This window comes from Pseudochaenichthys georgianus, unplaced genomic scaffold, assembly GCF_902827115.2.
Source record: "Pseudochaenichthys georgianus unplaced genomic scaffold, fPseGeo1.2 scaffold_829_arrow_ctg1, whole genome shotgun sequence".
Lineage (NCBI taxonomy): Eukaryota > Metazoa > Chordata > Actinopteri > Perciformes > Channichthyidae > Pseudochaenichthys > Pseudochaenichthys georgianus.
The window spans coordinates 16,551-33,433 of NW_027263377.1; the positions used below are offsets into that span (position 1 = coordinate 16,551).

General features: G+C 46.3%; 1 protein-coding gene across 1 annotated transcript; it reads left to right on the forward strand.

Moving 5' to 3' along the window:
• The first annotated feature begins 3,032 nt into the window (after positions 1-3,032).
• LOC117444562 (Fanconi anemia core complex-associated protein 24-like) lies at positions 3,033-15,655 on the forward strand. Its single transcript, XM_071202750.1, has 4 exons — positions 3,033-3,347; positions 14,089-14,223; positions 14,448-14,603; positions 15,225-15,655. Exons 1-4 carry the CDS (start codon positions 3,033-3,035, stop codon positions 15,498-15,500), a joined length of 882 nt encoding a protein of 293 aa, XP_071058851.1. The 3' UTR covers positions 15,501-15,655.
• Positions 15,656-16,883: the final 1,228 nt, after the last annotated feature.

Consider the following 16,883-nt stretch of genomic DNA (forward strand, 5'->3'; position numbering starts at 1 on the left):
AAACTCAAGACCCAGGCTCCTCCCACAATGCAACATGAATATATATAGAACATAAAACAATTAAATAAAATACAAATATTGAAAGAAATAACAGAATAGAAATTAAATAGTGCATACAACGGACTTTCATATTTTTCTGTATACTTTTATTGAGCATAGGAGTAGGGGTTTCATTACATTACATTCAAGATTATTTTCAACATGACACCAAACATGTACTTGCTCCACAAATATCTAAATGAACTAATACCAACAAGAAAGAAAACACACACACACACACCCAGTGTGGTTCCACCTCTCAGTGGCAGTTTGCCAAGAGGAAGTGGAGGAAGAACTGTTGAGGCTTGTTATTTAACTTTGTGGCGATGCATTTTACAACTGATCCAAGAGACTTTCAAATAGTGTATATATATATATATATATAATATGTAATAGTGTACAAGTAGGAATATTTTCTCAATGCATTTCCTCCTCCTAGTAATTATTTACACTCCAAGAAGAGTCCGACACAGACATGGCGTCAAAAAGGAGTAATGTGTGGAAATATTTCGACCAGGTTAGTGAGTGCGGTAGAGGTCAAACTATGCCAAATTAAACTTATATTTCCATGCTATACCTTGCTATACCCGCAACCTCCGTTCCAGCTGAGAGGGTCTTCTCTACAGCTGGGCTGATTGTGAATCGCCTCCACACATGAAAGCTGTAGGCCTATAGCTGTCAAACTGTGATCACCAGTTCAATACATTTGACAAATTGGAGTTGGTTTCTACACTTATTTGAACATGTATTTATTTCCAAAAATTATTGAAAAAAAATTGGGCAAAAAAAAAAGTTGTTACACATTTTCTTTTTATAGGATATGTACATTTCGGTTAACCGGTTAACCGTTTTTTGGGGGGTCGAATATTCGAATATACATTTGCTTTCAAATTCCCATCCCTAATTTTAATACATTTCCGGAACACAAATCTGAACATTGGATAAAGCCAGGTTAAAAATTCTTATTTCATTTTGTAGTCATATTAGAATCGAAAGTTTTTGGATTTTGGATCTCTTTTTATCACTCCATAAATCAGAAAATACTGTAACAGCCCTAAAATATCAATTTTCACCATGTTTTTAGGTATAAAATGTTATATAATTCAGGCTATGAATGATATATAAACAAACCCTAAATAGTAATAAAACTTGAAGGTTGCAAGTGCTACTGAAGTGGACATTTCTCACTCAGAATATGAGTAAAAACTCGATTTGAGAAAACAACCTTTAAATATTGCAGTGAGGCGCTAGCTAAACCCACCTGTTCTTTGGATGACAGCTTGCGCATCGAGGCACTCCGTGAAGGTATTTCATAGACAGGGTCATTTGTTTTTTGTATAATCTTGTTTCTTGCAAGTGACAATTGTTGTCGTCTTCTCTGTGAATGTTTTTTTTGCTGTTCTTTTGCCATTTTGAGATTTAAATTTCTAGCGGAAAACTAAACCAGGAAGTGTTTTAGTACACCACCTGACGCTTCTGAACGAATCACGTTGTCAGAAATTGACACCAGCCAATGAGATTTTGTTTTTTGGTTTAAGACCCCTTAGTGCTTTCACGATTGGTTGCTGATACAAAGGAAATGACCATATTTGGGTCCGATGAGATTGTGCAGGAGAGACGGAGCTTTCCAACGATACCTCTGATGACATGGTGCAAACAGCGGTCGCGGTACTTTATGTTACGTCAGATGCTAACTTTTGGTGAATTTAGGAGAAATCTACAGACGCAAATAGACAAACTATAGTAAAAATAAACATCTAAATGTGTATTTTGTAGGTTTTCCTTCCAAAAGCATGAAAGAAAACATGTTATGGAATCAAAATAGCACAAAATCTCAAAATTGACCAGTGCATGAAAAACGATGTTTTTGCCTGCCGTGTCTCGCCTGAAAGGTGGGGTCGGTAATTTTGGAGAAACCAGCTCGAGTGCGCTAGAATTTGAAAATACACAGCCGGAAAAAATCTGCCACTTCCTTACAGAGCCCCTCCTCCAACACACACGAACGCGCACATGACCAATGAGGGCACGAGATACGTTTGTGCACAGATGGAAGGCTGACAGGCTGACAGGCTGACAGGCTATCCAGTTATTTTAGCCGGGCCACATTTGGACTATGTGACTGTTGCCAGCATCCATAGTATATAAAGAACAGTGATCTACTTATTTATGAGCGACTAAAAGGCCTTAGGCCTATTACAGCCGTATCCTATTGATTGAAATGATTGGTCGTGCTTTTTACGGTGCTACGGCTTCCACAGAGGAATTTTTTGTATGTATTTATTGTAAAAGCATTTAATATATTCACTGCCATCGGGATGTTAAGAGCATTCCATGGAATATAACAAAAAGTGTTTCTGAAATAAATGACAGGGACCACATGAGAATCCACAGGAGAGAAACCATTCAGCTGCAGTATTTGTGACAAAAGACTCACCTGGAGTCGTTCGGTCAAGACATAAGTGTGTTGGTCGTCAGTCCTCACAGCTTCATTAAACTCAGACTGGAACCCAGCCAGCAGCTCAGCTGAACACCTGGAAACAGGAGCTGGTGGAGAGGACAGTGGAGGACCAGAACCAGCGACATTTATAACCTGAGACTGAGCACAACCCTGGAGACTCTTCTGAACCTGGGACTGAAGACTCTTCTGAACCTGACATTTTCCAAAACAAATCTGCATGTGCAACAAAAAAAAAGAGGACAATTAGTTAGTCCCACGACAATTCACATGAGAAAAATCTGTCTGCATGTATAAACTCAGTTTGACAAAAATGTTGTGACTTTAAAGGTCCCATGTCATGCTTTTCTGGTTATGACCCGTCCCGTTGTGTAGGTTTTTCTGCATGTAAACGGTCTGCAGAGTCACAAACCCTCAAAGTACACCCTGTAGCGAGTAAAACTTTAACACAGAAAAGACCTGTCTATGCTGCCCCAGAACGCCTCGTTGGAGATTTCTCTTTTTCCATTTTCTTCTTCCTGAGTATAGTGTCGTAACCATGCCCATGTCCAAATGGACCAATCCGTGGACCTCCTCACACACTCACTCAGCCTTATCTTTTCTCAGCCGCGGCTCCGTGGACCTCCACTCACAGTTCAGGCTGAGTTCTGCGGTGTCTCGCTGTCTAGCTGACCCCACGCAGCAACCAGGAAACGACACCAGTAACCTAGCTCACACTGTCCGCTCCTCGAGCCTCACAGGGCGGAGCAGCGAGCCCCGCAACGTCCCGCCAACACGGCCCCCAGACCCCGCGCAGCATTCTCATCTGTTTGTCATCACTGGTGTCATTTTCTGGTTACTAACAAACGCCATGGTAACACATAATCACTGATGTTCAGCTGTAACGGTGGTGGACTCATCAGAACAGAGCGGGCGAGCTGACCAATCAGAGCAGGGGGGAAACCAATGTGAGTTTGGAACATCGAACAATGTAAATCTATTCTAGTAGACCTCAACTATGGAATTATGATCAGTAGAAATGACCATGACATGGGACCTTTAAACTTCCATTGGGATGTTTTGACAGTTCCTGTTGAGTTATCAGTCTGTGCTGAAAGAAGAACCAGACTTATTATTATTATTATAGAGAATATTTACGATGTTTTCAGTTTTATTTTGTTCTGTTTAGAGATGTCGGGTCTGCTATCGGCTCCGAGAGTAAAAACAAAACATGGAGAGGCAGTCACTCTGGAATAAACTACCCAAATCATGCACGTCCACAGAAACGCTTGCTATCTTTAAATCGAGACTAAAAACATATCTCTTTGCCGCTGCTTTTAATTGAGATGCTCATATTCGAACTACAGTATGCCTTTTAAACATGTATTGTTTACCTGTGGTGTTTATTTTTATTATTTTATTATCTTTGCTTTGTAATGTCTGTTGTAAAATTGTATAATGTGTTTTTAATGTATTTTTTCCTAAAAAGTATTTTAATTTGTTTTGTAAATCAATCAATCAATCAATCAATGTTTATTTATAGCCCAATATCACAAATGTTACATTTGTCTCAGTGGTCTTCACAGTGTGTACAGAATATCAGTATGACAATACGACACCCTCTGTCCTTAGACCCTCACATCGTACAAGGAAAAACTTCCAAAAAAAAACCAGTTTAAAGGGAACATGGGAGAAACCTCAGGGAGAGCAGCAGAGGAGGGATCCCTCTCCCAGGACGGACAGACGTGCAATAGATGCCGTGTGTAAATTGAAAAGATAATACATTTGCAACATAGGTAGTCCAGATGTTTGGAAATGCATGTGTGTATAATAGGAAGATGAATCCACGAGGATATCCATCCAGGGCTTATGATCCAGGACCACAGCCACGACTCAAGATCCAGCGCTCGCGATCCAGGACACAGGACCGCAGGATCATCCATGACTCCGGATCCCGGCGTATATAGACACCAAAAAGAAAGCACTTTGAATTGTCGCGTACAGAAAAGTGCTATATAAATAAACTTGCCTTGCCTATTCTTATTATTTGCCTGGGCTATTTGTTAATATTTTAACCAGTTGAGAGTGTGCCTAAAAATAAGCATAACCCAGCATGAATTCATTTTTCTAGCGGTGTAGAATATTAAATATGAATTTATGTATTCGAAATTCAAATGTGTTAAACACGTATACCCACAAACTCAACATTAAGAATTAAGATAACAAATTGTCAGATTTCTCATTTAAAAAAAAAAGAATTCTCAATAAAGGTGGAATTCTGAGAAAAAAGTCAGAATTGTCCAAAAAAATCAAATTCTAAAATAAGGGAGAGTTCTAAAAAAGAAATCTGAATGATGGAAAAAAGTAAGATTTCTCACAAAAAGTCTCAAATAAAATAGTTAAAATTCTCCAAAAAAAAGTCAGGGTTATGAAAAAAATCTGAATCTCCCCAAAATTCAGAAAAATTTAATTAAAAAAAATAATCAAACAAGTCAGAATAAAATAAATAAATCAGAAAAGTCTGAATTTTCTTAAAAAATAAATGTGAATGGTCAGAATGATCAAAAAGACATCTGAGTTGTCCTGCAGGGGGCGATGATGAGCCGTCTGCAGCACTGAACTACAGACGATGAAGACATTTTGATGTTTTGGTTGCAACAAAACAGACATGTCGGTCAGCTAACTCGTCTCCATGGATACAGTTTCAATACTCTCTCTCTCTATATATATATTATATTGTCTATTAACAGTTGTGATTTAATGGAGACCAAAGCGCCTTCTCTGCTGAATGCGGTCCCTCCTTACGGACATGTTATAACCAGCGAGAAATGGAGGAATTCGTCCCTTATTCAAAGCTTAAAGGGTAATGAGTTTATTTACCGTGTATTACATTAACGGCCCAATTCCAACCGTGTTATCACGCTAACGTCTGGGTCGTTACATACGTGTGGTGTGCCAAACCCCGTTAAAAAAAAATCGCTGTTTTAATGTACATTTCAATAAAATGCAGACAAAAACAAGGAGTAGAAAATGATAATTCACATTCTATCAGTCAAATACTTCCACTCATCTATTCCGCTCACATGTCGTCAATTTAAAACGTCCACAAAATGTAACCATAACAATCAATCTAAATCTAAATGTTACATGGGAATGAAGCGATGCTTGTTATTGGTGTTAATGTCGGATTCAATTATGTTCAATACGTCTAGTTAAAAGAAACTATGTTGTAATTTATGTAAGGGATAATGTGCAGTGACGCGGTCATTACGGAGGGATCTAGATCGGCATGAAGGAGTCACTGGGGACTCATCAGCCACTAACCATTCCTCCAAATTACTGTGCTCTCCAAATATATTAAAATGAATGTTAAAATCCTCCATGTTGCTATCACACGACAGCGGAAAACTAAAGACAATCAGACAGTTTGCTTGCTTTTCAAACTGTTACATTTGAAAAACAGTTAGAGCGTCTCTTGTCAGTTTGAAAAGCCAACGGTAGGAACTGCTTCCGTTTTTGAGGAGCTTTTTGATTACAGATTTGAAAACATCACTCCTTGCTTTAAAAGTAGCACAATTAATTATGTCAAACCTTGGAAAGTATCTAGATATCCCTGCCCTAATGACAAAGTAACTGGCAACTGAATATGTGTCGCCGTTTGATGTCTATGTCTGGACCGCTGCGTACAAAGGAGGGTTTCTGCCCCGTTACTTCTGCGCTGTTTTTCATGTCCAACTGTATACAGTTCAATCGACCGGACTTCTTTCTGAAGATGTGAGCGTCCTTAACAACGGTCAATAAGTCCTTGACAGCGGTCTGTCTGTTCGGTATTAACAACGTGTCACGTGTTCTGAATTGACCAATCAGAATCGAGTATTCAACTAAGCCATGTAATAATGGTGATTAGAGTAATTTGTAATGTGTTTGGCCTCCTTAAAGTCATTGTTTAAATTAGATGTGTGTCATTATGCAAATTAAAGATTTAATTATTTGTTTTAATATATATATTGGGAGGGATGAAACCCTCTTTAATGGTCACACATGCAGAGCACACAGCACACAGCACACACAGTGACATGTGTTCTCTGCTTTTAACCCATCCTAGTATAGGAGCAGTGGGCAGCTATTGTACAGCGCCCGGGAAGCAATGGGAGTGGGGGGGTTGTCTGGTGCCTTGCTCAAAGGCACCACGGCAGGGCAGGAGGTGAACTGGGACCTCTCCAAGTAGCAGTCCATACTCTAAGTCTGTTCAGGGACTTATCGGACATCCTTCACCCACATGCCCCACCCCGGAACCTGCGGTCTTCAGACTCTGGCCTGCTCACCACCCCCCGCACCAAACTGAGAACCTTCGGGGACAGAGCCTTCAGTGTGGCAGCCCCCACCCTCTGGAACGCTCTCCCTGCAGAGATTCGCAACATCCCCACACTGGACGCCTTCAAAAGGGCCCTCAAGTCCCATCTGTTCATCAAGGCTTTCGGCCCTTAAATCGATCTGTTGTTTTGTCTGTCTGACCTTTGTTTTGTTTTGTTTTGTTTGTGCTTGCCCTATTCCTGTAAAGCGACCTTGGGTCCCTTGAAAGGCGCTATAGAAATCTCAGTTATTATTATTATTATTATTGAACCGGCGACCCTACAGCTCCCAGTCCAAGCCCCTACTGACTGAGCCTTTAACTTTACTTGCTACTTGGCGGTGGTGGAAGAAGTACTCAGATATGTTACTTAAGTAAAAGTCCTTCAATTACATTTGCTCTCAAGTACAGGGGTACTAAAATATACTTTAAGTACTAAAAGTACCCATTATGTGTGGCTCATCTTTGTATTAAAGGATTGTATTTTAGTGTATTTATTGATGTATCATGTGTTCATCACTTTAATGTTGCATCCGGTAAAGATAGGGTTTATTTTTATTATTTTATTTACTGCTGGGTAACCTATACAAATACACCATCATTATTTTGTGGAATTAAAATTGTATTTATAACTTAAATCTGCAAATTAACTTAAGTCTTAACAGTAAAAAGTACAACATTTGCCCAAAACATTTTGTGAAGTAAAAGTATAAAGTATGTGGAAATTACAAGTACCTTACATTTCTACTGAAAAGCAGTACTTGAGTAAATGTAATTTGTTACATTCCACCACTACCACTAACTAAAAGGTCAGCTCCATATTCGATGGATTGAAAACGATAGTTACGGCTGTAACTACGGTTCTATGAGTCCCGGATGACCGCCAGAGGCGCTGCTTTAGCACTGGATATGTCCATCGCGCGCATGCGCAGCTCGAGTACCAATAACAACAAAGTCACCTGTGACCCACGTGACACCGGCTATATCAGCCGGTATTGTCAGAGGATCTGTTCCCCGAATCTTCTCGCGAGCACACAAGAATTCTGAGTGACAGGGAACTCTGGCGGTCATCCGGGACTCATAGAACCGTAGTTACAGCCGTAACTATCGTTCTATTTCGTCCCTACTGACCGCCAGAGGCGGTGCTTTAGCACTGGATGACTTATACCAACAATGTCATGAAGAATCCAAGCCCTTGCTCACCACTGGAAGCAGCGGAGCTCGGCAAAAGGACCACGCCCAAAGAATGGGGAGTGGCGACATTGACCTGATGACAACTGGAGAATGTGCCAGAAGACGCCTACGACGCCGTGGCGCAGATGGTCTCCAGGGGCACCCCTCTCAGGGCAGCCCAATATGTTGAGATGCTCCTTGTAGAGTGGCATCTCAGCCTGATGGCAGGGGGCGGCCACTGGCCCCGTAAGCCTGTGAGATGGTATCGACAACCCAGTGGGGCAGCCACTGGTTAGAGGGCCTAACCTCCTTTAGTGCCGCCAGGGCAAACTCAAGAGTTGCTCCTCCTGCCGTATACAGGCAGTAGCCTTGATATACGCCCTTTGGGCACCCCCAGGGCACAGCAACTTCGATGTGCCGTACTCCTGAATGTCAAAGCGTGCCAGCTGGGCAGGCTGATTGAAGTGAGTTTGTGGAAGGACCCCGGCGGGAATGCCACATTTGCCCAAAGGGCAACGCCTGAGAGTCTCACCTCGGGCATGTATTGTTTATGGAGAGGACATGCAACTCCCCGACTCACTTCCCTGAGGCTATGGCAAGCAGAAATGCTGCCTTCGTGGGCAGCCACCTAAGCCCCACCTGGGCCAGGGGCTCGAAGGGAGGAGGTGATGGGGCATCCGGCAGCAAGGGCAGGTCCCAAGCCGGAGCCCTCGGGGTGCAAGGGGGACGCTGCCGTAAAGCCCCTCTCATAAAGAGGGACACCGACCTGTGGCACCCCGCCGTGGCGCCGTCGACCCGAACATGTTGGGCAGAATCGCAGCCACATAAATTCAGAGTGGAGTGAGAACGTCCACTATCTAGAAGGGACTGTTGTCTAAGCAACAACGCACATTCTTGCCCCCCAGTTGGGGTAGAAAGTGCGTGAGTGCAAGCTGCACGGCCCGAAGCTCTAGCACGTTGACCCGGCGCGCACTCTGCTGGGCAGACCACTGACCCTGAACGGTCCTGCCCTGCCGCACTGCACCCCACCCTGAGAGACATGCACCTATGGTGATGGTCTCCTGGCGGGATGGGATGGCGCCCATGGGCACGCCTACCAGGAGATAGGCCCTGCCCCTCCAGCGTGACGCAGAGTGGAGCAATGCTGCGACACCCTGACTTCACTGTGCCTGTGCCACTTGGCGTCCAAGTGAAGGCTGTTCAGCCACATCTGCATGGGGCGCAACGACAGCGGGCCTAAGGGCCCAGCGGCCGAAGCAGCTGCCAGTCTGCCCAAGGGCCGGAGGAACTGAATATAAGGCACCCTCTTGCCCGGCCCACGTGGAAGTAGGCAACCCTCGGTTGGGAACCACTCCACCTGTGCGTATGCAGTAGTCAGCATATAAAATGGCAGCACCTTCAGGAATCTGTTGATTCCTCTGAGGTCCAAGATCGGGCGAAATCCGCCGACTTTCTTGCTCACGAGAAAGTATGCCGAGTAGAACCCCCTGGCTAAGCAGAGGGTCTTACTGGGTTGATTGCGTCCTTGGAAAAAAGGACGGACAACTCTTGGCCTAGAGGTAGGGCCCCTGCCGGATCGCTGATGACTGTCAATTAGACCCAGCCGAAGGCTAGGGGCCGGAGCTGCGGTCCGTACCCCTGGGTTAAGGTGAAAACCACCCAAGGGACGGAAGTACAGACTGCCCAGAAACTGAGCTGCTGCTGGGAAAGCAGCCGCCGACCACCCCCGGGATTTCAGAGCCCAGCCCCCCGGACCCTGGAGCCTCTTGGGGGGTTCCGGTAAGGCTCTGGGGCACGAGGCCGCCTGGAAGGCGGGCGACATGGGGCACGAAAGTCATTGGGAGGCGGTTGAGTGGGCCGCTAAGACCTCTGCAGACCACCCCTGTAATCCGGCGGCTGAGTGCGGCTGCTAGAGCGGCCCCTGGGCCTGCTGGGAGTGGGCACAGGTCTGCGAGGACCCGAGTGCTGCTGCCTGGTCTGCCTAGCTTGGGCGGCACGCTCCAGTGCCTCCAGGGCAGCTGATCTAAACAGCTCTAAACAGCTCACCCCCCAACCGAAGGAGGAGGGGGGGGGGGGGCTAGCAGCCCCTACACCGGGCCCAGGCTGAAGAGGCGACTTCATCATGCCCCTATCGGCAGCTAGCCGATCCACTTTAGAGGACAGCCTGTTTCTAGTCCTTCTATCGGGGGGAGCACACATAGCCATCGCTCCCTCATGTCGCCGGGAACGGCCGAATTGATCTGGAGGAGGACGTGACAAGGAGAGGTGTCTGTTGGCTGCTGCCAGACGTTCCACCTCAGTGATTCGAGCCACTCTGAGCACCCGAGGCATGCAGCTACAGCTCATGCAGGAGTTTACCGTGAGAACCTCCCTCAGATGCTCGAATTTCGTCCCCACTGACCGCCAGAAGCGGCCGAGGCAGGAGGGGCAGCGGTCGTGGCCGTCCTCGGGCTCAAGAGAAGCCATACAGGCGCTACATGAATGAACCATTCTGTAGGTAGCCAGATGCAGCGTAGCCGGGAGCGGGTGCGGGAACCCAGCCTTCACCAGCTACCTGCTTAATGGAAAGAGTAGAGCGTTGCTGCTACTCGCCGAACAGAAAGAGGGATGTAATTACACCCACGTTACCGGCAGAGGGAGCGGGAGCGAGAGCACTGCCTTCACCTGGCTGGATTAATAAACACGGCAGTTCAGCGTCTACCAGGAGCGGGGGCGAGAACACTGCCGGCTGAGTTAGAGACGAATGCCAGATGCAGCATAACCGGGAGCGGGTGCGGGAACACAGCCTTCACCAGCTACCTGCTTAACGGAAAAACAGGGCAGTTCCACGTCTACCAGGAGCGGGGGCGAGAACACTACCTTCACTGGTTGAGTTAGAGACGAATGCCAGATGCAGCATAACCGGGAGCGGGTGCGGGAACACAGCCTTCACCAGCTACCTGCTTAACAGAAAGAGTAGAGCCGCACCGCTACTCGCCCAACAGAAATAGGGATGTAATTACACCCACGTTACCGGCAGAGGGAGCGGGAGCGAGATCACTGCCTTCACCTAGCTGGATTAGTAAATAAGGCAGTTTACCAAGAGCGGGGGCGATAACACTGCCTTCACTGGCTGAGCTAGAGGCGAGTGCCAGATGCAGCGTAACCGGGAGCGGGTGCGGGAACACAGCCTTCACCAGCTACCTGCTTAACGGAAACCAGGCAGTTTAGCGTCTACCAGGAACGGGGGCGAGAACACTGCCTTCACTGGTTAAATTAAGACGAATGCCAGATGCAGCGTAACCGGGAGCGGGTGCGGGAACACAGCCTTCACCAGCTACCTGCTTAACGGAATAAACAAGGCAGTTTAGCGTCTACCAGGAGCGGGGGCGAGAACACTGCCTTCACTGGTTAAATTAAAGACGAATGCCAGATGCAGCGTAACCGGGAGCGGGTGCGGGAACACAGCCTTCACTGGCTACCTGCTTAACGGAGAAACAAGGCAGTTCCGCGTCTACCAGGAGCAGGGGCGAGAACACTGCCTTCACTGGTCGAGTTAGAGACGAATGCCAGATGCAGCGTAACCGGGAGCGGGTGCGGGAACACAGCCTTCACCGGCTACCTGCTTAACGGAAAAACGAGGCCGTTTGGCGTCTACCAGGAGTGGGGGCGAGAACTGCCTTCACTGGTTAAGTTAGAGTCGAACGCCAGATGCAGTGTAACCGGGAGCGGGTGCGGGAACACAGCCTTCACCAGCTACCTGCTGAACGGGAAGAGTAGAGCGGTGCTACTACTCGCCGAACAGAAAAAGGGATGTAGCTACATCCGCATTACCGGTAGAGGGAGCGGGAGCGAGAGCACTGCCTTCACCTAGCTGGGTAAAATAAAGAAGCTTAACAGTATACGCAAGACGTTAGCCGAGCGGCTGCTGCTAACGATCAAGCGAGATCAAGTCAAATAACACATGTTTAAGACCAGATAACTAGCTTCTAAAGAATAGAATAGCACAGAGCCGTAGTTACAGCAGTAACCATGGCCAGGGCTCACACGGCATCTAACCGTAGTTACAGTAGTAACTATGGCCAGTACTTACACGGCTTAGAGCCGTAGTTACAGTAGTAACTCTGGCCAGTACTTGCACGGCTTAGAACCGTAGTTACAGTCGTAACTCTGGCCAGTACTTACACAGCATAGAGCCGTAGTTACAGTCGTAACTCTGGCCAGTACTTGCACGGCTTGGAACCGTAGTTACAGTAGTAACTATGGCCAGTACTTACACAGCATAGAGCCGTAGTTACAGTAGTAACTCTGGCCAGTACTTGCACGGCTTGGAACCGTAGTTACAGTAGTAACTATGGCCAGTACTTACATGGTTTAGTACCGTAGTTACAGTAGTAACTATGGCCAGTACTTACACAGCATAGAGCCGTAGTTACGGTATTGCCTATGGCCAGTACGTGCACGGCTTGGAACCGTAGTTACAGTAGTAACTATGGCCAGTACTTACGGCTTAACCCCGTAGTTACAGTATTAACTATGGCCAGTACTTACACAGCTTGGAACCGTAGTTACAGTAGTAATCATGGCCAGTACTTACGGCTTAGAACCTTAGTTACAATAGTAACTGTGGCCGGTGCCTAAAAGTGTCAGCCAACGGCTGCCCACTAGACAATATAATATTGGGAGGATGAAATCCTCCTTAATGGCCATACATGCAGAGCACACGGCACACACAGTGAATATTGTTCTCTGCATATCGTCCTAGTGCTAGGAGTCTAGTACTAGGAGCAGTAAATACAACGATATAGCGCTACTGCAACCATACCATGCGTTTACCGGGAGCAGCAGCGAGAGCACTGCCCTCACCGGCTGAGTTAAATAATGAAGCTTAACCGTACATGCAAGATGTTAGCCAAGCGGCTGCTGCTAACAATCAAGCAACCAAGTCAGAACACAATGTTAAGACCAGATAATTAGCTTCTAAGAAAGAGAACAGCCCGCATAGAACCGTGCCTGGTTACAGTAGTAACCGCACATGCCGAGCACACAGCACCCGCCGTGAAGATGTTCTCTGCATATCATCCTAGTGCTAGGAGTCTAGTACTAGGAGCAGTAATACAACGATCTAGCGCTACTGCAATCAAACCCTATGCTACAGGGAGTGGGAGCACTGCCCTGAGTTAATAGTTAAGCTCAACAGCAAGGTGTTAGCCAAGCGGCTGTTGCTAACAATCAAGCGACCAAGTCAGAACACAAATGTTAAGACCAGATAATAGCTTCTAAGAAATAGAACGTACTTACCTTACTTTCTGCATCTAAACGAAAAACGGGTTTAAAGTATGACCCTCTGGGCTTCCATACTAAATTGAATGAGGGACGCAGCCAAAGCTGGGACTCAAATGCTAATGATAGCTCGGGCATAAGAGCATAAGGGCAACTTTATGGGAGAGGAAGCGGGAACACTGTCGTCACCAGAAAGTCTAAGCCACAAACAATAAGACGGTAATCAGGACAACTTGACTGGGAGCGGGTGTGGAAACACAGCCATCACCAGCAACAAGCTGACACAAACCTGTCTGTCGAGGCTCTGCACAGCCGGCCACAGCTCCTGGAGGACGCGTCTAACGACCCGTAGCTCCGACTGTCAGTCACGAAGCTCCCCGCGGCCAGCTGTTTGCAGAGAAATCCCTCAGATCAAACGTTCAAACCTGAACGCTATAGGCTACAAAAACGTAGCCACGGTACCCTCGCGCAGCGAGAAGATGAAAGGAACAGATCCTCTGACAATACCGGCTGATATAGCCGGTGTCACGTGGGTCACATGTGACTTTGTTGTTATTGGTACTCGAGCTGCGCATGCGCGCGATGGACATATCCAGTGCTAAAGCACCGCCTCTGGCGGTCAGTAGGGACGAAATAGAACACGTGTTGGTAGATATGTTACTTTGTTACACCAGTACCACTAACTAAAAGGTCATCTCCATATTCGATGGACTGAAAACTGCATTTTCTACCATTGAGTTTGAAAAACCACTCCTAACGGTTAAGGTCGAGATAATTGTTCCGTGGCTGCAGCTCTAAGACACAAGCTCTTCTTCTTCTGCTGCTGCAGGTGAACATCCTGTTTGAGAATGAGCTCGGTGTCGCAGACTTCCACCTGCCCAACAAAAGCTGCATCCTGTACGTGTCAGAGAGCGACATCATAGCAGGAAACAGCTACAAGAGGAAACTGGTGCGCTACAGAAATGTGAGTTTAACGAGGACACAAAGCCGTGTTTTCTCCGTGTGGTTCTGTCTGATATGATGATGATGATGATGATGATGATGATGATGATGATGATGATGATGATGATGATGATGATGATGATGATGATGATGATGATGATGATGATGGAAATGAATCAATATATTGTACCTGAACTTTAAGGGCTGATCCACACCACAGTGATACGTGTCCCTCCCGTTGTTCAGACCAGCAGCCGTTTCCAGGAGCTGGTGCTGGTGGAGAAGACGCGCCTCAGTGAGCAGAACTTCTCCGCCGTGCAGAAGTTTGTTGTGTTGGACCTGGGTTTGACTCTGCTGCCAGTCAGCGGGCAAACCGAGGCCTCGCAGCTCATCAGTCAGATCGTGAGTCATACCTTTTATCTTTCCATAGGATCCCAATCAGCACTGGCTATCCTACCTAGGGTCCACACACACTTGCAGTCTAACACACATTTACACATGACAGCCACATTTTAATGTTAGCCGTATCGACCCTGCATCTGGAAGTCTGTTTGTATTAAAGACTCACACTCAGATCGTGGTGTGAACAGCATGAAGCTCTGTTAGAGAACTCTCCCTGGTCGCCGGCTTGAGCTTCATCTCAGGATCCATGTATTTGGGATCCTCTCCAGGAGGGAAGGAGTCATCACATACAGAGACTAGTTCCTGAGCAGTGTCCTTCACATGCTGATATCAAGAGAGGGAGTCACACAGTCACAAGATGGAGGAACAGAAAACAGTATTCAATGTTTACTTCAGATTAGCGCCACGTCAGAAATGAGCATGCTTGATGCCTCTCTCCGTAGAGGCTGAGTCATCATGTTGATAACATAGCTATCATCTGCCTCAAGCAGTCCTGATGCTCTTCTGGGTCATCTCACATCCTGTCATGTTCACAGCTACAGTTGATACCTTTGTTAGCATGCTACTCTCATGCTGGAAGAGGACACTCAGTGTTTTCCAACCTGCTCTGACGGTCTCCAGGTCCACGGGGAGGGTCGAGAGAACCCCTTCAGGAGGAGGAGTTCCTCTCGGCTGCTGGACCCAGAGGTCCTGGCTCTGGTGCAGCGAGTCCCCGGGGTCGGCGGGGTCAAAGCTCTGGCGCTGCTGCAGGAGTTCTCCAGCGTCCACCAGCTCTGCAGCGCCGCCCCCCACGAGCTGGAGCCCGTCGTGGGTCAGGCTGCAGCTCAGCAAATCCACAGCTTCTTCCACAAAGCCACTGCTGCTGGACCTGAGCTCTCAGAGTCCGGGGTCTGGTAGGTGTGTGGCTTAGTCAGGACACATGAAGCTCATGTTCAGGAGGATATCAGTATGTCGTGTCTTTCCTTTGACGCGTGTCACAGTCGAGGCTTTCATGTTCAGAAAGGTCTTACTTCATGTTAACCCCAATATAATTCAACATGAACCCTCCTTTATTGTAACATCACACAATAAATAATATGATACAACTGCTGCTAGTTTAGCTTCTTCCACAAACCACTGCTGCTGGTAGGTAAGGACATGCTATTCATGTTCAGGTGTGTATCAGTATGTAGTGTCTCTACTTTAAAGAGTCCTCTCCTGCTGATGTTCAGGTGTCTATCAGTATGTAGTGTCTCTACTTTAAAGAGTTCTCTCCTGCTGATGTTCAGGTGTATATCAGTATGTAGTGTCTCTACTTTAAAGAGTCCTCTCCTGCTGATGTTCAGGTGTATATCAGTATGTAGTGTCTCTACTTTAAAGAGTCCTCTCCTGCTGATGTTCAGGTGTATATCAGTATGTAGTGTCTCTACTTTAAAGAGTCCTCTCCTGCTGATGTTCAGGTGTATATCAGTATGTAGTGTCTCTACTTTAAAGAGTGCTCTCCTGCTGATGTTCAGGTGTATATCAGTGTGTAGTGTCTCTACTTTAAAGAGTCCTCTCCTGCTGATGTTCAGGTGTATATCAGTATGTGGTGTCTCTACTTTAAAGAGTCCTCTCCTGCTGATGTTCAGGTGTATATCAGTATGTAGTGTCTCTACTTTAAAGAGTCCTCTCCTGCTGATGTTCAGGTGTATATCAGTATGTAGTGTCTCTACTTTAAAGAGTCCTCTCCTGCTGATGTTCAGGTGTATGTCAGTATGTAGTGTCTCTACTTTAAAGAGTCCTCTCCTGCTGATGTTCAGGTGTATATCAGTATGTAGTGTCTCTACTTTAAAGAGTCCTCTCCTGCTGATGTTCAGTATATCAGTATGTAGTGTCTCTACTTTAAAGAGTCCTCTCCAGCTGATGTTCAGGTGTATATCAGTATGTAGTGTCTCTACTTTAAAGAGTCCTCTCCTGCTGATGTTCAGGTGTATATCAGTATGTGGTGTCTCTACTTTAAAGAGTCCTCTCCTGCTGATGTTCAGTATATCAGTATGTAGTGTCTCTACTTTAAAGAGTCCTCTCCTGCTGATGTTCAGGTGTATATCAGCATGTAGTGTCTCTACTTTAAAGAGTCCTCTCCTGCTGATGTTCAGGTGTATATCAGTATGTGGTGTCTCTACTTTAAAGAGTCCTCTCCTGCTGATGTTCAGGTGTATATCAGTATGTGGTGTCTCTACTTTAAAGAGTCCTCTCCTGCTGATGTTCAGGTGTATATCAGTATGTAGTGTCTCTACTTTAAAGAGTCCTCTCCTGCTG